Raw genomic sequence first — 26,929 nt, 5'->3', positions numbered from 1 at the left:
ACGAAGATCATTGATAAAGATTAAAAATAAGAAAAAAATAAAAAACAAACATCAATACACAATTCTTTATTAAAAGGAAAATTATAATGGTACATGTAAAACAAACAAGTACATATTATTACAATGAGAAACTACATACTACCTACGTAGATAAGATAGACACCTCTATTTTATTTAAAACCAAAAGCTTTCAAGTATTTTATAGAAATGACAAGGTAATAAGAAACATTCTAATATCTGGGGTAAAAAAACACAGCTTATACTGGCAAATCAACTTTTAGACAGACATTCAATAAAGAAATTAGTCTATAATTAAGATAATATTAACTTTCACGCAATCTTATATAAAACATTAAAACAAGTGATTTTCTCTGATAAATCTGAAATCTAACCAAATCATAAATTGGAAATGTAATATCTTGATGGCTCCAGTGACATGACACAGATACACCTTAACATATTGATAAGTATGGTTTTGCTATTGCCACTAAATACTTCAAAAGCACACACACATATTAAATATCTTAAAACTTGAAAACACATCTTATCCACCTTAAAATCTAAAAATACATCTTATAGATCTAATATAAAGAGAACCTTGGTTCTGCTACTGTGCTACTGCCACTGAATATTTCAAAGAGAAGAGAGAGTTTATACCTTTAAGCTTGTCCGCAAGCGCAGCAGTAGTGGCCGTGAGTATGAACTCACTACCTTGCTCCAGCAGGATCCCCTCTTTAGTCAGCATATCTAACTTCACATCATCCTCATCTACTGTGCTCTCAATCGCTCTAAAAACATACCTCCTTGAAGACAAACGCACATCGCTAACAGTTTTGCTCATCAATTCCCTCTTCTTTTCAGGTTCTAAAAGTTTAACAAACATTTCCATGTTTAAAATCTCTGCAATTGACTCCAGAATGTTTCTGATGATGACTTTTGATGTTTTACTCGGAATCAAGCCACAGAAGATTTGGTGCTGCATTATCAATGGCAGTTCCTGTTTGAAGAATGAGGAATATGTCAAAATTCCTTGGATATTTTCCTTCAAGATCACAGTAGCAGCATGTACTGGAAAGGCCCGTACCACACGAGACAGTCAGTACATAAGTCAGCTTAGGCCCTGGTGATATTTGAATTTGATAAAACTCACATTTCTTTTTAATGACTGCCGACGCAGTCTCCCCGGCTGCTCTCATTACCTTGCTTATGTTACCGTATTTAAAGAACGCGTGGATGAAAAAGGTCAAATCTTCTTCAAGGTGGCACTTTTCATACAGTTTCATATTTTGGAAGATTGTTACGGGTTTGTCATCGGTACTTACAGCGTGTTTTTTTGCCATCGCTTCAAATTGTTCTCTTGTATGCCTAAAACAAAACCCCCAGAGCCGTAACCTCCAATTTGGAGGGTAATTATCAATGTCTGGCATGTCTTCAATTATTTTCATCAAAGCTTCAAACTCCATTTCGATTTTTTTTTCGAGATGTCTTTTTTTTTCAGAAATATGATGGCACTGTGTCGAAATTGAACGTGGAACTGAAATGGCGAGTACGAGTAGAACTAGAAACTTCACACGATATTTGATACCTCTGAAGTCAGCAATCCACTACGTGTTGGCCCACTGCTGGCCTCATTTGAGCTTGTCTTTATTTTGTAATTTTGTTTTCAATTCCAGAACTGAGAATTGAAAACAAAACTGGAACTACCGGAAGATAACACTATTGTTGCCAGCGCTTACTATTACCAAAGAGAATAGATAGTATAGAGTGTTATTATCATAGTAAATTTTGTAGCCACAGCATAGGGAAATTTAAGTAAAGAAAGAGTGGTAGCTCCATACATCAGTTTTCATACCAAAACGCGCTTTATTTCGTAGTCAACATCTAGCGTCAAGTAGCGGAACTCTCAGTACTGCTACTCGACTCGACATTAGATGTAGAGGCAAACAAAAAGGTCCAATGCTCAACGATTTTCAGCTAATATTATAACCAGAGTAACAGAAACTCTATTTTCAACTCCTTCTGCTTTTAATAATATTTGTTATAAAGTGTTGAGCAATACACTTTTCCTCAGTCAGAATCAGAATCAGACAATCGCGACATATTCGACATCTAGAGTCGAGTAGCAGTACAGAGAGTTGTGGCTATTTGACACTAGTTGTCGACTACGACATAAGGCGCGATAACTCATGTATGGAGTTATCGCTCTTTCTATAATTATATTTCTCTATGGCCACAGTCAATTTACTGCCATCTATCGGATCTCTTAAAAACGGCCAATTTTAAACCGATTCATAAAAAAGGTAGAACCTAATAACTACCACAGAATAACTAATAGTACTACAATAGTCCTGTCAGTGATTATTTTTAGAACGCCATATGACTTTGACCCATGTTATCCCACTGATATGTGTTAAAATTGTTGAATATCAAACGGTGTCAAAGCTAGAGATGCAACGAATAGTGGCATGGCCGAATACCGAATATTATTTTATTCGGCCGCCGATTATTCGGCTAGAAGTTTTACCTTAAATGAAGTAAATTCGAACGCGCGCGTGCGTGCGCTGTGCAAGTTGCAACTTGTTTCTCGCTGTAGGCATGTCTTTGATAGAAATTGCGCTTATTCTGCACGCAGTGCGTATTGGATTGCGGACATTGCGGTGCGTTAGTTTTCGTCGTGTGTGTAAAAAATGTTTGTAGAGAGTTTTATCATTTTGACTTTTAAAACTGTTTGTGTTACCTAAGTGGTAACGTACTATTCGGTATTCGGACGAATAGTGAAATTGTGGCCGAATAGGCCGGATATCGAATAGTGGCCGAATATTCGTTGCATCTCTAGTCAAAGCCATCTACCCGCCCGAGTATAGGCCATATTCGAGTATAACTTTTTATTCATATTCCGAGGCACGTATTTTCCTTATACTTTATCTATCTTTTACGGAGTTACATATTTACAATTACATATATCTTTTAGCGGAAGCCGCTCGACCCCAATTTCAAAGGAATACCGCAAATCGATGTACAGGTTAGCCGTTTGGCACACGCATACTAGAGGTCGAAACTCTTTCTTTGTACAATATACCACAAATGATACGTAATATCTTGATATCGAACCCCAAGAAAGCAATTTTGAAAATAATATCATGAACAATTTTTTTTTAATTTTTATTAATATTTTTACAATCGCCTCAAAAAGCCCTTTCGTATGATACCACACTCGATAGGTTTTGGAAAAAAAAATTTTTTTTTTCATACAAAAAAAGAAATGTTTTAGCGAAATTTTTTTAGGAACTGCGGGTCAAAAATGTTGTTTCGTATGTGTGTGCCAAACGGCTAACCTGTACATCGATTTGCGGTATTTTTATACGAACGGGTTAGACTATTTGGTATTACTCGACTTCATAGTAATTTTCGACTCGATATCGATTTGATTAATCGAAACGGAAAAACACTTGAGACATTAAACACGAGTGCGTTCTCGACCCAAAAAACGTGTTGAGCGAGATAATTCGAGGGAGACTTCTTTCCCTTTATTTCAATAAAGTCTTATTACATCCATCCTGTCGCCGGAAGACTTGCAATCGGAAGCGATGTCGGGTCCGATGACTCTTTGCACGGATCGTTTTCCGTTTCACGAATGTTAAGAAATGTCTCAGATCACTTGCAATTGTCAAAATCTGAGGATTTCTTATTTACTGCCCAAGGTACTACTAGAGATGTGCGCCGATGGCAAATGTGTGGCGATCGGCGGCGGCGTCCGATGATTTTTTTAAACGGCAGCGGCGGCGTGACCTCGGCGTGGCATAATATTTGATACCGCATGATAACGTGGCAGTAGAAACTCGAAATTATAGCCTTCTGAGTATTTACTAGGCTATCCAAAACATATTATGTGTGTTTTCTATATTATTGCCGAAAATTGGCAACCCTTTCTTACCAACCTAACGGTTACCAACCGTATGTTAAATATTACATAAAAAGGATACTTTAAAACGCTACATTTTAGGTATAATGACTTTGTAAGCGTAATACAAATAAAATACAAAAAGATTTCTTTATAAGTCAAGTCGCAAGTTAAAAAAAAACTATATTGACTTTTCCCAGCCGCTGTCGCCTCACCTTTGATTTGTTACGAAATAATGATGAACTACTTTATACATTTGTCTAAACTTCATCATCACCATCATTGGCCTTTGCGTCTATTGCAGACGATTTATGGTGTAACACCGGAGAGACAGTTTTTGGTGATTGAATAGACCGATGCGAGACCGACATGGTCTACCACAGGCCTGACAAGAGAGATTTGCTGAAAACGGTACTGAGACGCCTTGTCTTCGTTTTTTCCTCTTGTCAGCGAGTGCGGCGAACCAAGTCTCATCGAAAAAAAATTCCGACTTCCACAACACGTTTGCGCCATTCCGTCCGCTGTTCTGCGAGCCTCTCCCAGTCTCGGTGGTCGATATGGAAGGCAATCAGTCCCTCTTTGCGCAATCTTTAAAGCGAAGCAATGGCCTCCCAATGTTACGTTTTGCATTCGCAAACGCACCAAGAAGAACACGACGAGGTAATCGAGAGGGTTCCATCCTGTGCATGGCCTAGCCAACGCCGGCGTCTCTGTTTGAGAAACGCGGTTGGGCTAGGCAACTGTGCTATTTCTAGAACCCTTTCGTTTGTCACCCTGGCTTGCCATGAGATTCCTAAGATCTTACGAAGGCAACGTATGTAGAAAGAGTTTATACGACGTTTTATTTTTGCATACGTCGTCCAGGTTTCTGCGCCGTACAAGAGTATGCTTAATATAGAAGCCTGAAAGACCAACATTTTGGTCTTTGTTGTAAGGTGCTTGTTTTGCCATACTCGAGTACTAAACTTCCCTAACGTGGTCACCGCTTTGCCGATACGTATGTCGACCTCCGCATCAAGCGAGAGGTTGTTCGTTACGGTCGACCCTAGGTAGCAAAATCTGTCAACTACTTCTAACTGCGTGCCATTGAGTGAAATCGCTGGTGCCACAAAAGTACCATGTGCAAGCACAACCGGTCTTCCTCGTGTTAATGGACATGGCAAACAGGGAACATGCCTGTGAGAATTGATTCACCATTGACTGGAGCTCGCGTTCAAAGTTAGCAATGAAGGCTGCTTCATCGGCATATAGGAGGCTGTCAACGAAAAGATCCTCACAGTTTATTTTTGACTTGAGGAGAGAGATGTTAAATATCTTTCCGTCGGCCCTCGTGTGCAGATGGATACCCTGTTAGTTATCGCCGAAAGCGGTATGTAAAATAAGCGAGAAGTAAATACCAAACAGGGTAGGAGCCAAGACGCAGCCCTGATGCACTCCCCTGGAAACAACGAACGGCTCTGATGACATACCATTAAAGACTACTGAGCCTTTCATGTTATCGTGGAACGATGCGACTAGCCTCAGGAGCTTAGATGGACACCCAATGCTCTCGAGTGCTGTGTACAAGCCCTCCCGGCTGACCGTGTCGAAGGCCTTGTTAAGATCAACGAAAGCCATAACCAAGGGGGTCTTTTGTTCACGACACTTCTCCTGTATCTGGCGAAGTGTGAAAATCATATCTACTGTGGAACGCTCGAAGCGGAAGCTACACTGTGACTCAGGGTAAATGCCTTCTGCAAGCCTTTGGAGTCTTGATAGAATGACTTGACCAAAAAGCTTGCCAACAATGCTCAAAAGGGAGATGCCACGGTAGTTGTTGCATTCGCCGCGATCACCTTTCCCCTTGTATAATGTGACGATGTTGGCATCACGCATATCCTGAGGCACATCTCCCGCTTCCCAGCATTTACACAGTAGATTGTACAAGATCGGTCGCACGCACTCGAGTTTTAGTATTTCAGCTTGTCTAAACTTATCAGACAGACAGACAGATGTCGTCGTTTTAGAAAGTAAACGTCTCTGGCAGGTTGATTCGCTCAACAGAATGTATTAGAGCTATCCCTTGTCGCATGGCACTTGCTGCAGGCCAAACCAGCGTGTCTTGAAGCCTACGAGCGACTAGTCGACAACCCAAAGATTTGATAGACGAACCCTCCGACGGAAAATTTAAGAGTAGCTTGAGAAACTTTTTATGAGATAATACTTTAAATTAACGCTAATTCGTTATCACAGCTAACACTGTAACGACAAAAATTATGCGAATTTGTTTCACTGGCAAATAGGGATTGCAGAACCGGTACTGTTTCAAAGAACCGGGATTTTCGGTACCAGGCAAGAATGGAATTGGGATTTCCCGGTACTTTCGAGAGTGCCTTAAAACATCAGTTTTTACCACAATTTTCAGTAAAAGAATCGTAAAACGACCGTAAATCTTTCTCTAAATATCGGTACAATATAAAAAGTACCATAGTGAAGGAACACACTTATTTTTTACGAAAATATTATTATGAGTCTTAAAGCCACACAACCATTGCCTACATTGACGAAGAAGTTTGACACCCTAAAATATGGGAAAGAAATTGGTAGTGTACTTCGAGAATCATGTAAGAAAACCTGTGTGATGGTTTTATTGGTGATGGCAATTTGTAAACCAATCTTGGTGTATATGTCATGAAGTTTTTTTAAAATTAAGTACTAATGTAACGTGTGTGAGGCCATTTCGTGGCACTTTAATCTTATTTTATGTTTTCTTTTATATTATGTAATGTCTTTTCTTTGTTTGTGCTTACGAATAAAATTTTATTCTATTCTATTCTACTATGTAGATACAGTATCAATAATATTCTTGATCCTTTATTTTCAAACATGCCACATTTGTTTATATTTATAACATTATTATGGCAGTTATAAGATATCGATAATATACGATATCGATGAACTAAATCTCGGAAGGAAGTCACTAGCGTTGCCTCGTTCGTGCTAGTAAAAATCTCTGTCTACATATGTGTCACTGTAATATATTAAATAATTTTAAAAAGGAACGATAATCATTTTTAATCGTTTAATTTTCTTTTCTAATCTGTTTATATTTTTATTCATAATTACACAGGTCAAAAATACAGAAATGCAAAATACAAAATTTTAAAAATGGTATTATCATTATGAGCTTCTTATACCGTGTTCGAATTAAAAGGAGTATTTTATTAATTCCAAATGTATAGCCACCAAGTGGATGCCGCAAAAGAAGCGCGGACGTGGCAGGCCCAGGCGGAGATGGCGGGACGACTTAGACACCTTCACTAATAACTGGCCGGAAACAGCTCAACAACTTTGCCCAGCAGTGGGACACTACAGGTTATTAAAAAAATATATATATATCTATTTTTTGCTCCTATTTAGTACTTATACTGTGATGACGCGCCACAGCACGCACACATACAAGGCGGCACCACAACACAGCCACGCAGAACCGGCCGCCTGTCCGAGCGCCGCGCCCCACCGCCGACCGCGCCGCGCACCCCGCGCGCCGAACCGTATATAACCCCGCGCACTCGCAGCGATCGGGCAGTGTTCTTCGCAGTCGCGGATCGGCTGCTAGGGGCACTGCACTCTAGCTGAGCGGTGTGTGGTTCACGCGTCAGCTCCCTAGAGACTCCTTCCCCCTCTTCCTCGGTACGTTGAGCGGTGTGTGGTTCACGCGTCAGCCCGGGTACCTTGCTAGAGGATTCTATACCTTACCCTTGGGGACAGTAGTGCCGGGAGCGTGGTAGACGCCCAGCACACTGTCCTTGCCCCGAGATCCCGTCACTCCGCCCGAAGGAATAGTAGCGCAGTGTGTGGTTACGCGTTAGCACTCTATCCCTTCGGTACAACCCCGATCCCGTTCCGTACACCGTAAGCCTGGCCCTACCGACCGTTCCGAGGGTCAGCACAACCCCGCATGGTTGTCGCGGATAGATTAGGGATTCGCGCCCGTCATTAACATCCCGAATAAGGGATCCCGTCCCGTGCGCATTAGCGTAGGCTCTAGCATACCCGTTTGATCCTATTATAAATAAACCGGCATAAAAGCCCGTAGATTGTAGAGATATAAATCAGTGTTTCTTTACTCACCCCTCTGTCCTCTCATCCCTGAGCTGTCGAGACATAACCCGAGGTCCCGTCTGGACCGAGGGAGATCGTACATGCTGCCACACTCGTCCCGACGCGTGTGACAACATTACATCTGGCGCCCAACTCAAAAACTCGCGTAAGAGCTCAATCGCTCGAGAGGACTCAGGTTATTTCATCTTAAAGTTGTTTTTATTTTTATTAAAAGATAAATCCGTATAAAAACATAATATAGCGTAACCCACCCGCCCGAAATACAGTCCCGACACACGATAGTTAACACAGGTAAGTTAACGTGACAGATACCACAAGTCCGCTACAAAGCAACAGCTTGGGTATACCGCTTAAAAAACTCGGAGCTGATAGAGGCAGTTACCGACAGAGCCGAACCAGAACCGTAGAAGAAATCCGAAAAGGGTTAGTCGAGACCCTAAAAGAAGAAGCCGCTTTCCAGACACCGAAACAAAGTAAGTCAAGAAACATGTCCGACAACAGTGCGAAAACAATCACGAAACTCATAAGAGAGTGGAACCTTTCCTTCAAAACAACCGATTGTCCAGTAGACTTCATTGAGAGGCTAGAAGAGCTCGTAGCGGCAAGTGGCATTCAAAATAAAGACATATTACCCGCACTGTCACGTATCCTGCAAGGAAAAGCACTCCTCTGGCACAGGAATAACGCAGAGCAATGGACGACATGGGAAGAGTTCGTAAGTTGTTTTAAATTATATTATTTTCCAAGCAATTACGAGGAAGAACTCGTCGCTAAGATAGTCGCGAGAAAACAACAAAATAGGGAGACGTTTACACAATACGTGACGGACCTACAAACTTTAATAAGAAGACACGGAAGCCTCACCGAACCAGAGAAACTACACCGCATACATGAAAACATGTTGAAAAGTTATAAAATGTATATTAAAAAACAGGATTTCAAGGACCTCACAAGTTTAATAAAGCTCGCAAAGGAGTACGAAAGCTTCACACTAAACACACCCGAAACGGAGCCCGCAGCATCGGAGGGAGACAGCGATACATGCTGGGAAACAGCAACTCCAGAAAGTAACCCGCAAACGACGTACACCGCAGACCCAAGTAGGCCACATGATTCGTGCCAATCAAGGACACAGGACTGCGAAGATCACCGCAAAATACACCCCAATTACGACTCCAAGACGTATTGCTGGTCATGTGGAAAGCCAGGACACGATGCGGAAGCATGCAGAGGCAGACGGCAAGTATTCTGCAGCAAGTGCGGAAAGCTAGGTGTACTTAGCAAAGACTGCTGCAAGAAATGGGGGAAAACCGAAGCCCTAGGCGTGTCTGACAGCCCAAGGGAAGACACCCGTCCGTACACAAAAATACAAATAATGGGACAGAAATACCGCGGATTAATCGACACCGGCTCCACGAACACGTACATCAATCAACAAACATACAACGAGTGCAAGGACGAAGCAATATTAGAAAAAGATATTAGAATACCGATCGTGTTAGCAAACGGACACAGAACGGAAGCCAAAAAGAGTATCCTGGTGGAGTTACAAGTAAAAAACGTCAAAATAAAGCACTGGGTACGAGTGTTACCTACAGCAACCGAAATAATAATCGGCATGGACGTACTACGACGGCTCGGAATGACCCTAAGATGGCCGCAACACGACGTAACCGACACCGATAATGAGACAAAACCGCCGGAACGAGAAGATATTAAGTTACCAAGACATACTCCAGAAAAATCCAGAACGAATCACAACAACAAATTACAGGATACAAAACGGAACCACTCAGAACCAGTTAAACAGAAATATTACCCGCGGAACCCCAAACAACAGCAAAACATAGCCACATACATCGAAAATAAGAATACAACATGGGATAAATACCGAACCGAATTTAATTTTGCCCTAAATACGCCCGTCCAACCGTCAACAAAATATACACCCGCATTCCTACGATATAGCAGAGAACTACGGAACCCGAACAATCAGAGCTCATTCCCGGAACCACAGGTTAAAGAAATTAAAAAACGACATGAAATAGTACGGAAAAACCAAGAAAAAACATCAACAATACAAAGAAGTTATTACGACAAAAACAAACGCCCGTGGAACCCTAAAATACGCGACCAAGTATTAAGAAGAAATTTCACATTATCGAACGCTGAAAAAAGCTATTCCGCTAACTTGGCTCCTAAGTACATAAGACCGACCATACATCATTCTAGAATAGAAATCTCCAGTTATATACCTACTACAAGAAAAAAAACCGCAAACGTAAAGTTGTAACAGCGCATAATATAAAGAATAGGAAACCTTTACGCCAACTGAATAAAACATAACCGTCCCGTGACCACACAACCGGCAGTTAGGTATAGGTACCATGCAAAATAGCATACAAGAACGCAAACTAAAAGCGACATAATCATTAATAGGAATAGGGTTCATTATAAGTCGCACCGCACACCAGAGCCGGCAACCGAGAGATATTATAACCAAAGATAGGAGTAACTACCTACAGAAGAGCAAAATCCGACAACGAGATACAACACTAAAATTACCGTAACCGCGAAATAAATAACGACAATAACTCTCTGGTCATTCAATGCTTCTTGCAGGGAGCGTAGAACACGGCAACTCGTAAACAAACTATGTCGAGCGCACGGAAATGAACCGTACACAGTCCGCATAAGGTCTAACCAAAATTTTAGAAAATAAAAAACTCAAAATATCACAGATTACGTGAACCCAACCTCGAAAATGTCTTCAAAAGGGTACAAGCGGACTATTAGGAAAAAGATAAACGATATAAATATAACATAACAAGAAATAAAATAAAATTGAAATAACTAGAAACAAAACATACCTACAAGCGCGAAACCTAACTACCTACTATAAAATTATCCGAAATTTCAGAAATAGAATACTGCCGACATAGTGCTATGGCCCGGCGTGGGCGTAGTACAGTCGGAACTCCACGGACCCAGTAGCGAGGCTGAAGCGGGAACGACAAACCCACCGTCACTCGCGACACCAGACCAGCCGTCACCAGCGAAACCAGGATAACGGCAGCCCAGCTGCCCGATGGGAGCGCAGGAACCGCCCCCAGGGCAGAACCAGAACCGGACGACCTGTGCGCGGGCTGCTAGCACAGGACGATAAGTATGGCACCTTACCATCAGTGGACTGGTAAGGGGACCTAGCAACCGCAACCAGAAATATAGTAAGGTATGAAGAGGATTATAATTATCACTACAAGTGAACATAAAAACAGGAATTAGTAGACACCCGAGTATATTTTAGTCGCCGTTAGCGACATGTGTCAACCCCGTATACAGTGTGTAAAAAAAAAATACAGCCCACTTTTTTTTCCCAGTCTAATTTTTATTTTTAACCAAGCTAAAGTAATATAAATAAACACGATTACAGGTGATTTTTCCCCTACAGGTAAAAATCTCCTCAGCCGGGACGGGACTGTGATGACGCGCCACAGCACGCACACATACAAGGCGGCACCACAACACAGCCACGCAGAACCGGCCGCCTGTCCGAGCGCCGCGCCCCACCGCCGACCGCGCCGCGCACCCCGCGCGCCGAACCGTATATAACCCCGCGCACTCGCAGCGATCGGGCAGTGTTCTTCGCAGTCGCGGATCGGCTGCTAGGGGCACTGCACTCTAGCTGAGCGGTGTGTGGTTCACGCGTCAGCTCCCTAGAGACTCCTTCCCCCTCTTCCTCGGTACGTTGAGCGGTGTGTGGTTCACGCGTCAGCCCGGGTACCTTGCTAGAGGATTCTATACCTTACCCTTGGGGACAGTAGTGCCGGGAGCGTGGTAGACGCCCAGCACACTGTCCTTGCCCCGAGATCCCGTCACTCCGCCCGAAGGAATAGTAGCGCAGTGTGTGGTTACGCGTTAGCACTCTATCCCTTCGGTACAACCCCGATCCCGTTCCGTACACCGTAAGCCTGGCCCTACCGACCGTTCCGAGGGTCAGCACAACCCCGCATGGTTGTCGCGGATAGATTAGGGATTCGCGCCCGTCATTAACATCCCGAATAAGGGATCCCGTCCCGTGCGCATTAGCGTAGGCTCTAGCATACCCGTTTGATCCTATTATAAATAAACCGGCATAAAAGCCCGTAGATTGTAGAGATATAAATCAGTGTTTCTTTACTCACCCCTCTGTCCTCTCATCCCTGAGCTGTCGAGACATAACCCGAGGTCCCGTCTGGACCGAGGGAGATCGTACATGCTGCCACACTCGTCCCGACGCGTGTGACAACATTACAATACAAATAACTAATTGTTCGTATAAAATCATTTATCGAAGAAAGAAACACTTATGCACATAAAGTTTCAAATTGCGCTATTTTATATTGTCAGCATTTTCAAACCCATAGACTATTTTTGTTTTGATTTTAATATGTGATCAGCCGTAAAAGTATTAGCCTTAGATTAATAAAATATATTTCTTTAAAGAACATGCTATTTTATGCTAAGTAACAGAAAACAGTCAATATTGTACCGGAAATAATATATATCGTCGTTTGCACTTACTAAAACAGATATGTCAGTGCGAGATTTCAAACAAACCTTTATTAGGTACTTTCGGTACCGGTATTTCCCGGGATTTTAAAATTAAAATCCCGGTTCTTTGCTTGGCTCAAAATCCCGGGAATTCCCGGTACTTTCGGTACCGGTATTTCCCGGGAGCAAACCCTACTGGCAAATAATAAGCGAAAAAGCATAAGGATCTTTAAATTATACCTATCTCTCACTACGCAACATGCAATCAGACACGATTGATACCAAAATTTTCATCGCCGATTATACGCCGGTCAAATTGATCGGCGGCGGCGGCGTGGAAAAATCGTCGGCGGCGGCGGCGGCGCGGCGGCGCGGCGCACATGTCTAGGTACTACCATAGAGTAACTTATACTAGAGCGGTACTGTCATAGTAAATTTTGTAACCCCAGTAAATTCATTGCCATCTGTCGACACACTTTAAAACTAAAAATGAAGATTTATAAACACACGATAAAATGTATTTAAATATGGATAAATGTTTTTTTTTATTTGCTTTAATTATTTTTATGATTTTGACCCATGTTCTTTCACTGATATGCGTTAAAATTGTTAAATAACAAATGAAACCGTCAACGCCATCTATACGACAGTAGGCCAAAGCTAGTAGCGCCCTCTGATCGAAAATCAAATTTTCTTGATTTTCGAGGCACGTTTTTTCCTTAGACTGTATCCATCTATTATTATTATTATTTATTTGTTTCAATTTGTTTTTCTCTCCGGTTGGAGGTGATTTTACTTCCATATTCGCGGGCTTTTGGCCAAACGAATATAGAAGGATATGTAATACCCTAATTTTCTAAAGCTAAGAATTTGCGTACTATCCTACATGTGTTTATTATAACAGCTTTCTGAAGAAGAATGTAGGTGAGTGGATGTATATCGAGGGTTTTGAGGCTGGTATGCAGAGTACGAGGGATAACACCGGTAGATGAAATTATTATTGGGATAGTCTTTACGGTATTCACCCGCCATTGGGTTTTTATCTCTATTGATAAGTCTGCGTATTTACTTATCTTTTCAGTGTGAGTTGAAGTGAGATTATGTGTGTTGGGTATGGCTACGTCAATGAGATACACAGTTTTTGCAACTTTATCGTGGAGGGTAAGGTCAGGCCTATTGTAATGTATTGTTTTGTCGGTGATGATAGTTCTGTCCCAGTAAAGTTTGTAGTCGGTAGACTCTAAAATAATTTGTGGGGTGTATTTATACCTATAGTAAGGGGATCTGTTATTAATGAGGTGGTATTTAAATGCAAGATATTGGTGAATGATAGCTGCAACTTGGTCATGGCGGTGTTTGTAATCGGTCTGGGCTATGGATCGGCATGCCATGCTCCTGTTATGTGTTGTATTGTCTCGGACGCAGCATGGCAGCGTCGGCACAAGTCGGTTTGTAAATTACTGTCGCGGATTATATATTTTCTGTAGTTCTTAGTATCTATTATTTGATCTTGTATGGCTATGATAAATCCTTCGGTTTCTGGAAACAACTCACTCACCTCTCTTAAGCCACATATTTGACGCCAGCTTGTCGACACTAGGGTTAATCAGGTCGAGTCGGTGTCTGTCGTGGAGTGACTTTTGGATCCATGCTTGTTGTTTTTGCTGGTGATCTATTATTATTATTACAGCTTTATTTTCCACTTAACAATGTATTTTTCAATTTATACTTTATCTATAACTGTCTTTGTTATGTGGCCCCTCTGAGGGTAAAAGCCTCCTCCATTCTTTTCCACCTTTCCCTGTCCTTTGCCGTATACATCCAGCTTTTTCCTGCTGTGTTTATTATGTCATCGGCCCATCTTTTCTTTGGTCTTCCCCACTTTCTTTTGCCTTTTGGGCCTAGTCATATAGTTGTTTGACGCGTCCATCTCCTATCTTCATATCTTGCCAAGTGTCCTGCCCAATTCCACTTCTGTTTTAAACTAAAAGTAAGAGCATCTGTTAATCTAGTTTTTATACGGATGTCTGCGTTTCTCGTTTTTTGTATCTTCCTGAGTTTCAGTATACTTCGTTCCATCGCATGTTGACAAGATAGTATTTTGTTTTTTACTTTTTCAGTGTAGACCCATGTCTGGCTAGCGTATGTTAAGCTGGGAAGAATGGAAGAGTCCATTATGGTCTTCTTTATACTAAGGTTATAGTTCCCTTTTAGGATTTCTTTTTGGGCCCAGTATTTCTTCCAAGCTATACTTATTCGTCTGTCTATTTCATTTTCGTTGCTATTTGCTTCAAAGGACACTAATTTACCTAGGTATACATATTCTTCTGCGTATTCTATCGGTTTTCCCTCTACATTTACTGTTTTCTTTTGGCTATTTGTCATGATTTTAGTTTTGGATGGATTCATGTGTAGGCCAATTTGTTCGCTCTCATAGTTTAGGCTTTGTAGCATTGATTCTAGGTCCGTCGCTGATTCACTAAAAAGAACAATGTCATCTGCAAACCTTAGGTGTGTTAGTTTATTATTCAGTATCCATAAGCTTTTATTTTTCCAATTAATGTTCTTGAAAATGTCTTCGAGTACAGCTATGAATAGCTTTGGGGATAGTGGGTCTCCCTGCCGCACCCCTCTTCTAATTGTGAACTCTTCCCCTTGTTTTTCCAGTTGCACTCTACTTGTGCTTTTAGAATAGATGTTTTGTATGATATTTACATATTTTTTGTTTACTTTGTTATTTCTTAGTGCAGTCCATATGGATGGGTGTACTATGCTATCGAATGCCTTGGAATAGTCCACAAAGGCTAGGTACAGTGGTTTAATTAAATTCCTTATACTTCTCCATTATTTGCTCTACTGTGTGAATGTGGTCTATTGTTGAATATTGCGGCCGGAAGCCAGCTTGTTCAATCGGCTGGTTCCTATCAATATTAGGAGCAATTCTTCTTAGCATGATTGATGAGAACAGTTTATATGTTGTTGATAGTAAGCTAATGGGCCTGTAGTTGCTGATGTCAAGCGGGTTCCCTTTTTTATACAGTAGTACTATGTTTGATTTACTCCATTGCAATGGTACTTCTTCGTTTTCCAATACTAAGTTGAAGAACTCCGCTAGATATGCAGCCAGGATTGGCGCTCCAATTTTTAGGGCTTCGTTTGTGATGTTATCATCGCCTGGGCTCTTCTCGGGCTTTAGTTGTTTAATTTGATTAATTATTTCTCTTTCTGTTACTGGGTCTACTGATGTTTCAGTCCTATCTTTTCTGGTTTTATTTTTGTCATCTTTTTCATCATCTTGTGTCATGTCATGTGGAGGTTTTTCATAAAGAGAAGTATAGAAAGCCGTGGCACATTCTAGTATACCTACTCTATCTTTGTTTTCGCCCTTTTCACCATTTAAACTGTGTATCCAGTTTTTGTGCGTGGATAGTTCTTTATAGGCTCTTTTTGAACTTCTGTAAGTGGACATATTTTTTTCTATAATTTGTCTTCTGTGGTTAGCATAGTCCCTCTTGATTGATTTATTTGTTTGTTTAAACAATTTCTTTAGTTCCTCTCTCATTTCTTCTTCAGTTCAAGTTCTGTTCTTTTACATATTAATTTTTGTGAGTGTTCGCTGATGATCTTTTTCTTATGTTCCGTGTTTTCGTTTTTGTCTATCTTGAGGCTTTTTGTAATAGCTTCTTCCAGTTTATCACTAAAGGATTGTACAGTCTTATTTTCCTTCAGACATTCTTGCAGTGTTGGTAGGTTCTTTTTCAGGTTTTGTATGTATTTGTTTTTCTCGTGCGTGGTTTTCAGTTTGTTGGGCATGGTTTTGAATGATCCTCGGCTAATCTTAGGTTTTTGGATTTGTATGGAGCATCTCAGAATCCTGTGGTCAGATGGAAAGTTTGTTTTGTTCAAAACTTCTACATTTGTTACAGATTTTGGGTTGGTGCTCAATATAAAGTCGATTTCATTTTTTGTTTTATGATCTGGTGATAGCCATGTCCATTTTCTGGAACTTTTCTTCTTGAAGTATGTGTTCATCACTGCCAGCTTGTTCTCCTGCGCATATTGTATTAGGCGTTCTCCTCTGCCGTTCCGTTTGCCGTAGCCATATTTGCCCATTATTAAATTTTCATGGGGTTTAGGTTGTCCAATTTTAGCATTGAAGTCACCGATAACCAGCCTGTTTTTATCAGACAATTCTTGTGCTTTTGTTAAGTCGTTGTAGAATTTTGTGATTTCTTCTTCACTGGAGCTTTCAGTGGGAGAATATATTTGGATTAGCGATAGTGGTCCCTTCTTGAAGTTCAGTTTTAGCAAAACCACTCTTTCTGATATTCCTACGAAGCTTGATATATTGCCCTTTAGAGATTTCTTTATTAAAAAGCCCACTCCATGAAGTCGCCGTGTCTCTCCAATATAACAAAATATATACTCTTTGTGTTCTTCAATGGTATGTCCTAACTTTTTTACTTCTGCAAGTCCTATTACATCCCATTTTATTTCCTGAATTGCATTGTTTAGTTCTAGCATTCTTTCTTTTGTTGATAGGGATCTCACATTAAATGTGCAAATTTTAAGGCCTTGTTCTTTACTTGTCTTTAAAATCTTGCTATCGTTTGTGTAGATGTAGTTGTTTGTATTTACATTATCAATTTTGTTTATGTACTTCCTTTTATTCATTTTACCTTGTGGGTGGTGGTTTTCGTCCCCCACGATGACCGGTTTGTTTGAACATATATTTATATTTTTGTTTAATTTTTGACAGTTTAGTTTGGGTTCTCCGGTTATTCTGGGGTTGTTATTCTTTGATGGAGGGTGTTGGTCTGACGTCCCACGGTGACCAGCCGGCTTGGGACCTGATGTAGTTGTTTGTTGATTTAGTTGCTATGCCGTTTCCTCCGGTCCGTTTGATGGCCATCCATCTATTACGGAGTTATATCTATCTTTGGTACTACATACATACTACTGCTAGTATTTTTCTGCTTGACCGAGCTGGAAAGCTGCAACCCTGCAAATATTCCTGTTCTTGGGATGCCGTCCAACACTATGGCACCCAAATTTTGTCCACTCAAACTCTACTCAGTGGAACTCCCCAAAAGGGAGGACTGGTCAAACAGTCAAATTAAGTGGAAAGAAGGAAGCCTGAGGTGGTACACTGATGGCTCCAAATCCGGATCAGAAGTAGGCTGCGGAGTATATGGTGAAGCGCCCAGGAAAAGCATCAGCTTAAACCTAGGGCGTTTTTGCTCTATATTCCAGGCAGAGGTATACGCCATTATTGAATGTGCGTCAATAAATCTGCAAAGCAACTACGGCAACCATACTATCTATATCCATTCGGATAGCCAGGTGGCACTCTTAGCCCTAACCTCTGATGTCACCACATCAAGGCTGGTTGAGAACTGCAGGCAATTATTGAACAACCTTGGAGCCAGGAACAAGGTTGTTCTACGTTGGGTCCCGGGGCATGCGGGTATCGTTGGAAACGAAAAGGCCGACGAACTCGCGCGAGCAGGGGCTAAGGGGAAGAACTACAGTCCTGAGCCGTTTTGTGGGATTCCCAGAAGCCTAACGCGGCTCACCCTAAAGACCTACTGTCACTACAAAACCATTCAACTCTGGAGGGAAAAACCAGGGTTGAACCATTCCAAAGCGCTTATCAAGGCCTTCAGCAAAAAGGCGTCTTCGAGCGCCTTGGCGCTGCCTAGGAACCAACTGCGCAACTTGGTCAGGGTGCTTACCGGGCACTGCGGCCTAAATAAGCACATGCACACTATGGGGAAACGTGACATGAGGCGGTGCAGACTCTGTATGGAGGCAGAGGAGACGCCCCTACACATCCTCACAGAGTGCCCCTGCCTAATGCGCACTCGTGACTTGATCCTGGGTGGACATATATTGCGCCCGGAGGAGTTAAAGTCTCTCGAAACCAAAAACATCCTGCAGCTGTTTGAAGTTGCAGGTTTGGATCGAGAGTTGTAGTAGGTGGCGATCACAATAGATCAGAGATGGTCGCAGTGATACATAGGCTCTGGAGCCTTACATAGCCCCTAGAAAAAGAAGAAGAAGAAGAAGCTGCAACCTCGTTTAGCGCAGCGGGCCGAAAGTCTAAGCTTTCCAGCCGGAGGGTAGAAACAAAATTGGAGTGAAAACAAAACTTACCTACGTTATGTTATTATTCGACGGGACTTAATCGCGTAAAAATTAAGTTTTAAATTTACCTACGACGGTTCGCGGACGGCGTTGTCCCCGTGGTCTCGGAGAAAACCAAAACTTAAAAACTTAATTTTTACACGATTAAGTCCCATCGTTGTGAATAAAAATGAGTAAAAATCGTGAAAGTTAAATCAGTGTCTTACCTATGTTGTTCAACACTCTTGGCAATACAAGCGTAGCAGAATGAGTGGCCGCATCTCGTCACATACGCCTCATCAATGAGCTCGAAGCAGACCGGACACAATAGCTCGCAGTCCTTGTCTTCTAAGGAGCCCCCAAGCCCTCCGAGGGCTGCACTGCTGCTTGAACCAGCGGTTCCTGACATGGTGCTGTTTAAAATCAAAATGTCTAATGATTCACTTTCACAAACGAAAATTGTTACAATAAAAAATGAACCTTAACACATTTTCTATTTTATTTTTTTATTAGCAAATTCTATTATAAATTTGTCTTTAGTACAATAACTTAACTAGCATTAATCATAGAAAGTAATTTAATATTCAGGATTTGGAACAAGTTTCAGTATAACTTTCTTACTTAAAAGGCAAAGTTGGGGATAGGTGGGAATGTAAGGTATTTTTACTTATTGTATGTACGGTAGTGCAACCATGGGTAGTGCAACCAGTTTACACAAAACCCTAACAAATTATACATATAAACCTTCCTCAAGAATCACTATTGATAGGTGAAAACCGCATAAAAATCCGTTCAGTAGCTTTTGAGTTTATAACACAAACATAAAAACAATAAGATGCGGCGGGGGACTTTGTTTTATAATATGTAGTGATGTACAATTTGTGCACTCATATACTGGCCCACTTCGAACCGCCCATCCTTATGAAGACTCATACTTTATTGGTAATATAAATGTTTATATACTATAAGTAGTATAAGTGAATGTTTAAGCAAATTTTACATGGCTCTAATTGTTTCAAATTCAATGGATATATATTTCTTTAAATTATTATTTTCTTGGGCGAAGTTGAGCACCAACAGTGAAGTTGGGGTTCCCTAGGAACAGATACTTTTGCCAGCCATTATTTTCAATGTATTGCAACTTTAAAAATAAGGTTTAATTATTAGATGAAGTAATTACAGTGGAGAGTTGATTCTCACTTATAGTTATAGATATTGCTAGTGAAATATTATGAGCATACCCCGCAACCAAGCTATTAAATCTGTGGTTATACGTCAGGGTTATCACTACTATGAACAAATAATTAAAGTACAAAAAATTTTTTTTCTTTGTTTTCAAACACCAATGAAAGAAATACGAAAAAAAAACGTGATTTGATAAACAAAATAACTGAAAGGCATTTAGATATATATCCACAATAAAATTAAAATAAAATAAAGTTGAAGCATCGCAGCAATAATTGCCAACCCTGACATAAAACTGTCATATGGTAAGGTTTTGCTAGCTCTATTGCGGGTTTGATTATGAGCTACTGGTTACTATTAATCCTATTTTCATGAAATTATGACCAATTGACTGACATTTTCACCGGTTTTCATGATCTTTCCCATACTGTCTTTCCCTATAAGGATGTTTACTGCGTGTGAGGGCATGTACGTTAATATTAATTTTGATTCCCAGTGACAATTTGATAATAGGTACAAGGTTAATAAAACTGTCAGATCTTAAGACCCTATCGATGAATGCCATTGCATGCAGTCTGATTTCTTAAAAAAAATTGTAGAGTATATAAAGCAACATAATAAATAAATAAAACTCACGTTTTAGAAAGAAATTTAGAATTAATTATGAAATAAAAAAAAAAACAAATAAGCTTTCATTGTTATTGCCATTATAAACAGATTTTTCTATATTTAATATTTTTTCTTTTTTGTTAGTAGATCACCAATAGTTGAAAACTAGATTTTTTGACATTTTTGGCTGCTTTTAATGATAGCTTATAAGTTGTAGGTAAGCCATCTTTGATTTAGCTACAACTTCATTAAGTTGTAGCTAAATCAAAATATTTCTTTTGACTGCAAAGAACTTTTTTTAAACTTTAGCAACCATTCAACTGCTAAATATAAATTGTCTGTCCTTAAGGGCATTAAATTTATTAGACTGTGAATAATAAGGGTCATCTAATAATAGGTGTTGATCAATAAACAATTATTGATCAGGAGTGGTTATTACCGATCAAAACAATCATAATTTCAGCCTCTTTCCGCGCTGTATACGAATATATAAGCTCAAAACAAAACGAATATCATATGCACAGCTTTACCTGGTCGTCTAAACCCTCGCAGAGCTTGAAATCGAGCAGTTCTAGTGGTTTTTCTGGACACCACTTTGTCTTTCATTAGACCACTGTTTACTCGCCTTTAGGCTTCGTTGCTGCAGCGTCTGCAGCACTACGACCTCTTGCTAGTTGTGCACCAGCTCGCAAGCAATTATTAATACTTCCAAATAACAGTTTTCTAATAAAACCCATGGTTTTTTAGCAAATATTTGATACCACCGCCTGCCATCACTGCATCCTCGATTGACTTTTGAACACCAGTGTTGCCATGTCAAAATAAATAAAAAATAGGTCATGATGACATACGGCATGATAGGATATAATGTATAGAAAATGTTAACAGTGTGTGTTTTTGAATAAATAAGTCTATTACATAGTTTACGAATAATAAGATTTGAAACCTAAATTATAATTGAAATGTGTAAAATTTTTCAAAATGAATTTCTCTGATGTGCCACCTATGTTCTATGCACGGAACTAGAGCAACGCACTGGCAGCTTGGGAAAATACAAGGTGTTTGCCTGCTTTATCAACCGAGCGTACGCCATTTTACTTACAAAAGGTATGCACTATCGTTCGTCAACAATGTAAAGCGAATGGTGAAATGTTTGTTCGATTTTTCGAGTGTTTGTGATGTATGTGTGGTGTTTTATACCCTGGATTAAATATTAGGATAATGGAGGAGCCCAACGAGGACTCTAGGGTCGTTCCCGGTAAGTGCAGTGCGTCAAAAACCGAGATGCAAGTTACAATCAACTGACATACGAGAACTGTAATGTTACCTTTCCCGGTTTCAGAACTCTACTTTCTGATAGCGAAATTTCTTTCGGGCGGTCCGCTGACGGAAACTGCAAAGGTAATTCGACTGAAAATTGACGTAGAATATAATTTTGTGTCCGATAAGTCACTAATTTAGACGTTTTCGTTTGCAGACATTGTTAAAAGAGCTCGAGAGCGTAGAGGTGAGTCTGAGCTTTTCCTAGTGCCGGGTTTAGAGCTTATTATTGTTTTGAAAGCAAACGCACGTGGTTGGGGCTGTCAAAGACGCTGAAAGTTTGCTGAAAAGTTTTTACATACTTTGCCTTCCGCAGGTTCTACCCCGCCGCCTTGACTGGCAGGGCGAAGAGCACTCACAGTCGTACAATGAATTGGTGAGTTTTCATTCATTTTTTCAGGAGTTTTCACGTTTATTTACGTTTTCTAACAAGATGCGCGTCCTGAAATAAGTAAAATGCTCGAAATCGACGAAATTTCTTAAATCGTGTGATGCATCAAAATGATCGTAAAAATGTGCTGGGAAATAGTGAAAAATGTTTTTGGGGGGTTTTAGTTATAAAAAACATGATTTTATAGAATTTGCAAAAATCTCGTAATATCATGCATCACAAGGACGGATGCTGGCGTAATAGCATGTATTGTTGTCTCTGTTTATCCTGCGGTGGCAGCGTTGACTAGAAAGCGCTATCTCGCTCTAGCCGCCGACCGCCCCCGCTCTGACTCGCGATTAGCTTGCGCGCGGCGATGACGAACGAACGTCGTTGCCTACGTCAATGGCGGCAAAGTTTGAAATATGGAAATACTAAGTTTAGTTTTTGAACTGATTTCGACCGGCCAACCCCATTGAATAATTTAAAGTGTGAATTGTGAACAAAACAAAACAGACTCTGTTCTATTTTCTTTAGAGCAAATTCAGAGTATTAGGACCATGGGACGCTAGACGTTATTGGACCATTTTATACAGACCTACTGAGTACTGAGCCTACGGTAGGACTAGTCCCTGTTGTGGATACTAGATAACAAAACAAAGAAAAAAAATCCGGCCAAGTGCGAGTCGGACTCGCGCACTAACGGTTCCATACCATTACGCAAAAGACGGCAAAAAAATTGTTTGTTGTCACGTTTGTTGTATGGGGGTCCCACTTAAATATTTATTTTATGTTTCTAGTATTTGTTATTATAGCGGCAACAGAAATACATCATCTGTGAAAATTTCAACTGTCTAGCTATCACGGTTCATGAGATACAGCCTGGTGACAGACAGACAGACGGACGGACAGCGGAGTCTTAGTAATAGGGTCCCGTTATTACCCTTTGGGTACGGAACCCTAAAAATTCGAACTGTCTGGTAATAGTATTATGACAGTCAAATGAACATGAAAATAATTATTATTTTGAATTTTCTTTTTTATCCTCAGGCAGCGCAGTACAGCGACGTTCCATGGCACCGTCTGGCAGCAGTATGCGCGAGCGCGTTGCGTCTTGCTCCCTCGCCTACGACGAGTTCTCTCCCTCTCGCTCCCTCGCCTTCGACGAGCTCGCTCCCTCTCGCTCCCGCTTCATCTCTTCGCGTGCGACTCTCGCTGCTCGGGGACGCGTTGGTTCGGACCAGACCGAAATATTCTGCGTTTAAAAAGGATCATACGCTCGGTAAGAGTAATAAGTAAGCTTAGGCGTATGCTCGCTCTGTGTGTATAAGCCTGCACAGTCAACTACAGCGATAGCGATATCCTCTCTGCAAACAAATTTCTATACAGGGGGGGGAGGAGGATTACAGTTATCTATGTAGCTGACTATACACAACAAAGAAAGCCGTACGTGCTACTTTTTATGCTAAGAAACTAATAATTCACACGTTCAATAAAAAGATCACCGTGATTGTTTTATTTTTAGCGCGCCGTTTGCTCTCCCGTGAGCTTGGAGGCATCATCGAAGGCCGAGAGACAGCTCCCCGGGCGCCGGCAGCGCAACTCCTGCCACAAAGGCTGCTTGGAGGCCTACAGTTAAATCGGAGGACCCTAGGACATCTTTCTGCTGTCTATTGTCTGGCCTTTGACTGCTCTGGTCGTTATGTTGTGACGGTGTGTTCTATCTATCTATTCTGGTTTAATTTATTTAACTTTGTTGCTAAGAGTTAAGCTTTAGAACGCGCTGCCACCTCCTTTGAGACGGTGTCAAACCGTGGCACAAGCATCGCTAAATATAAACTAAAAAAAATATGGCTCTCAGACAAAGACATTACGGGTGGTGTAATGTTTCATATAAATATATTTGCATGCATTGTACTATGTTTTTATGTGCAAATAAACGACTGATTGATTGATTGAAAGATCCTGGGTCACTTCCCACTAGGACAGACTGGTCGTTAAATGTTATGGTATTTGATGAGGGCAAGCGGAAACAGGGCGGCCCATTCCTCAGATACAAAGATGTGCTTAAGCGTCACATGAAAAATTGTGGCGTAGAGCCCTCGCGATGGGAGCAGCAAGGCAGCCGTGCGTACGGAATGGCGGGCTGCAATAAATGCCAAGATAACCGATTTTGAATCTCGGCGGCGCTTAGAGCTTGATGCAAAGCGCGATAGAATAAAAGCCAGACCACCCGCGGCAATACCCTATAACTTTGTTAATGGTGTGCTCACATGCCCGCAATGTTCGCGAACTTTTAGTAATAAGATCGGCTACGTCAGCCACTTGCGAGCACACCAGCGACAGCAACGGAGTTGACAGTAGTCGCCGTGGCCGAAGTCGGTCGTGGAGTTATTAAATTTGATGTTATCACCGCAATCGCTGAGTTAATTTTGATTTGTTTAATGACTAGATTTTAAGAGGCAATGTTTGTACCAGGGCGCCGACGATCTTCTAGTAAAAGTATGGAGCGCGTACGACGGGCGCCTCATCGCCACGCTCCGCGGCGCCGGCGCCGAGATCACCGACGTGTGTCTGTCCCGCGACGGAGCCCTACTGGCGTGTGGGAGTGTCGACAGACTTGTGCGGGTGTGGTGCCTCGCTACTGGCGCTCCGTTAGCTGTTCTACACGCGCATGCTGGAACCATTACGTCTGTAAGTACCAACGGATTACATTTTCGAACTGAAAAAAAAATTTGGCATCACCAATCTGTTCACTCACTTCCTACATTAAATAAAACTATGAAAACGGATTATATCGCGTATATTGAATTTATAATACATCCCGACGTTTCGAACTCTTTACAGCGTTCGTGGTCAACGGGTGACTGAGGAAAAATTACAAAATGCAAAAATACCCACATACTAAAATAATGAACAATCATAGACTACAAACTTTAAGGCTGGTTGTACATGCAAAATCGGTTCATAAGGCTAGTTATACACTATAATTATTTTTCAAGTAAAGATATATATATATACGCGATAAAAAAAAAAAAAAAAAAAAAAAAAAAAAAAAAAAAAAAAAAAAAACTATGCCGGCTCCAACCCTACACCACGGACCCGAGAAGATTTAATTCCCTCCTAAATTGTAGGAGGGTATCCCAATATGGGACCGGCAACAAACTCGGCGGGACACATCTTTTCAAAACATCAGAATGTCCAGCATCATCCAACACTACGGTCTCACAGTCTATGTCTCGCTTGCTCCTTTATCAGGTGGACTACAGGATCCCAAGCTGGTGGTAGAGAAAAGCCATCTTCCCTATTAAAGTTTGGATATTTCTTAATCTCAATGGCCTCGCGCAGCATTCTGGGTATGTAACGCTTCTCCTTGGCAAGAACCAGAGGCTTATCAAACTTGATTGAGTGATTGGCTTTATCCATGACATGCTCACAGACAGCAGACCTAGGTCGACGGTGCTTGACATCAGCTATGTGTTCCTTCACCCGAGTGGAAATGCTCCGTTTCGTCTGCCCGACATATGATAGGCCACACTCACAGTCCAGCCTGTACACTCCTGCAGTCTGTAGAGGGGTATTGCATTACACAGGCCTCAGGAATTGTGACATCTTCTTCATTGGCTTGAAATATGTTTTTATAGAAGCACGCTTCAATATGTGATGACCAGCATCTGGCCGCGGAGCTCCAGCATGCCAGGCGCGCGCTCCAGGCAAACGAGCTCAGGATACCGCGGGTCAACCAGAGGTCCCACATTAAGATCCCCACAGTTGAGCGCAGGCCTGCCATTCTGCCTTTTGTCAGGGGGGTCACGGACAGGATCAGCCACATCTTGAAGCGTGCTTCTATAAAAACATATTTCAAGCCAATGAAGAAGATGTCACAATTCCTGAGGCCTGTAAAATGCAATACCCCTCTACAGACTGCAGGAGTGTACAGGCTGGACTGTGAGTGTGGCCTATCATATGTCGGGCAGACGAAACGGAGCATTTCCACTCGGGTGAAGGAACACATAGCTGATGTCAAGCACCGTCGACCTAGGTCTGCTGTCTGTGAGCATATCATGGATAAAGCCAATCACTCAATCAAGTTTGATAAGCCTCTGGTTCTTGCCAAGGAGAAGCGTTACATACCCAGAATGCTGCGCGAGGCCATTGAGATTAAGAAATATCCAAACTTTAATAGGGAAGATGGCTTTTCTCTACCACCAGCTTGGGATCCTGTAGTCCACCTGATAAAGGAGCAAGCGAGACATAGACTGTGAGACCGTAGTGTTGGATGATGCTGGACATTCTGATGTTTTGAAAAGATGTGTCCCGCCGAGTTTGTTGCCGGTCCCATATTGGGATACCCTCCTACAATTTAGGAGGGAATTAAATCTTCTCGGGTCCGTGGTGTAGGGTTGGAGCCGGCATAGTTTTTTTTTTTTTTTTTTTTTTATCGCGTATATATATATATCTTTACTTGAAAAATAATTATAGTGTATAACTAGCCTTATGAACCGATTTTGCATGTACAACCAGCCTTAAAGTTTGTAGTCTATGATTGTTCATTATTTTAGTATGTGGGTATTTTTGCATTTTGTAATTTTTCCTCAGTCACCCGTTGACCACGAACGCTGTAAAGAGTTCGAAACGTCGGGATGTATTATAAATTCAATATACGCGATATAATCCGTTTTCATAGTTTTATTTCATGAGTAACTATCGCGGTAACCGAAGACAATATCACTTCCTACATTTTTGTTATAAAACGCTTAATTTGACAACTTAATACTCAC

General features: G+C 41.2%; 2 protein-coding genes and 1 long non-coding RNA gene across 3 annotated transcripts in view; 2 read left to right on the top strand and 1 right to left on the bottom strand.

The window, feature by feature from the left end:
- Positions 1-21,272, bottom strand: part of LOC134752418 (E3 ubiquitin-protein ligase COP1-like) — a 40,380-nt gene extending 19,108 nt beyond the window's left edge. Inside the window, exons 1-2 of the mRNA XM_063688128.1 lie at positions 20,989-21,272; positions 18,892-19,077 (exon numbers count right to left, since the gene is read on the bottom strand). Of these exons, the coding sequence (XP_063544198.1) occupies positions 18,892-19,073 (182 nt within the window). The 5' untranslated portion in view covers positions 19,074-19,077; positions 20,989-21,272. The remainder of the gene's footprint in view (positions 1-18,891; positions 19,078-20,988) is intronic.
- LOC134752206 (uncharacterized) lies at positions 2,451-2,680 on the top strand. Its single transcript, XR_010128739.1, has 2 exons — positions 2,451-2,556; positions 2,594-2,680. It is a non-coding gene; the product is annotated as an uncharacterized LOC134752206 (long non-coding RNA).
- A 160-nt stretch (positions 21,273-21,432) lies between the features above and the next one.
- Positions 21,433-26,929, top strand: part of LOC134752416 (uncharacterized) — a 62,246-nt gene continuing 56,749 nt past the window's right edge. The window contains exons 1-7 of the mRNA XM_063688127.1: positions 21,433-21,716; positions 21,801-21,859; positions 21,936-21,965; positions 22,095-22,154; positions 23,199-23,430; positions 23,674-23,861; positions 24,627-24,842. Coding sequence (XP_063544197.1) covers positions 21,641-21,716; positions 21,801-21,859; positions 21,936-21,965; positions 22,095-22,154; positions 23,199-23,430; positions 23,674-23,861; positions 24,627-24,842 — 861 coding nt within the window. The 5' untranslated portion in view covers positions 21,433-21,640. The remainder of the gene's footprint in view (positions 21,717-21,800; positions 21,860-21,935; positions 21,966-22,094; positions 22,155-23,198; positions 23,431-23,673; positions 23,862-24,626; positions 24,843-26,929) is intronic.

This window comes from Cydia strobilella, chromosome 24 (assembly GCF_947568885.1).
Source record: "Cydia strobilella chromosome 24, ilCydStro3.1, whole genome shotgun sequence".
Classification (NCBI taxonomy): Eukaryota; Metazoa; Arthropoda; class Insecta; order Lepidoptera; family Tortricidae; genus Cydia; species Cydia strobilella.
Note: the sequence above shows the minus strand (reverse complement) of the source record. Positions and strands in the feature narration are given on the sequence as shown.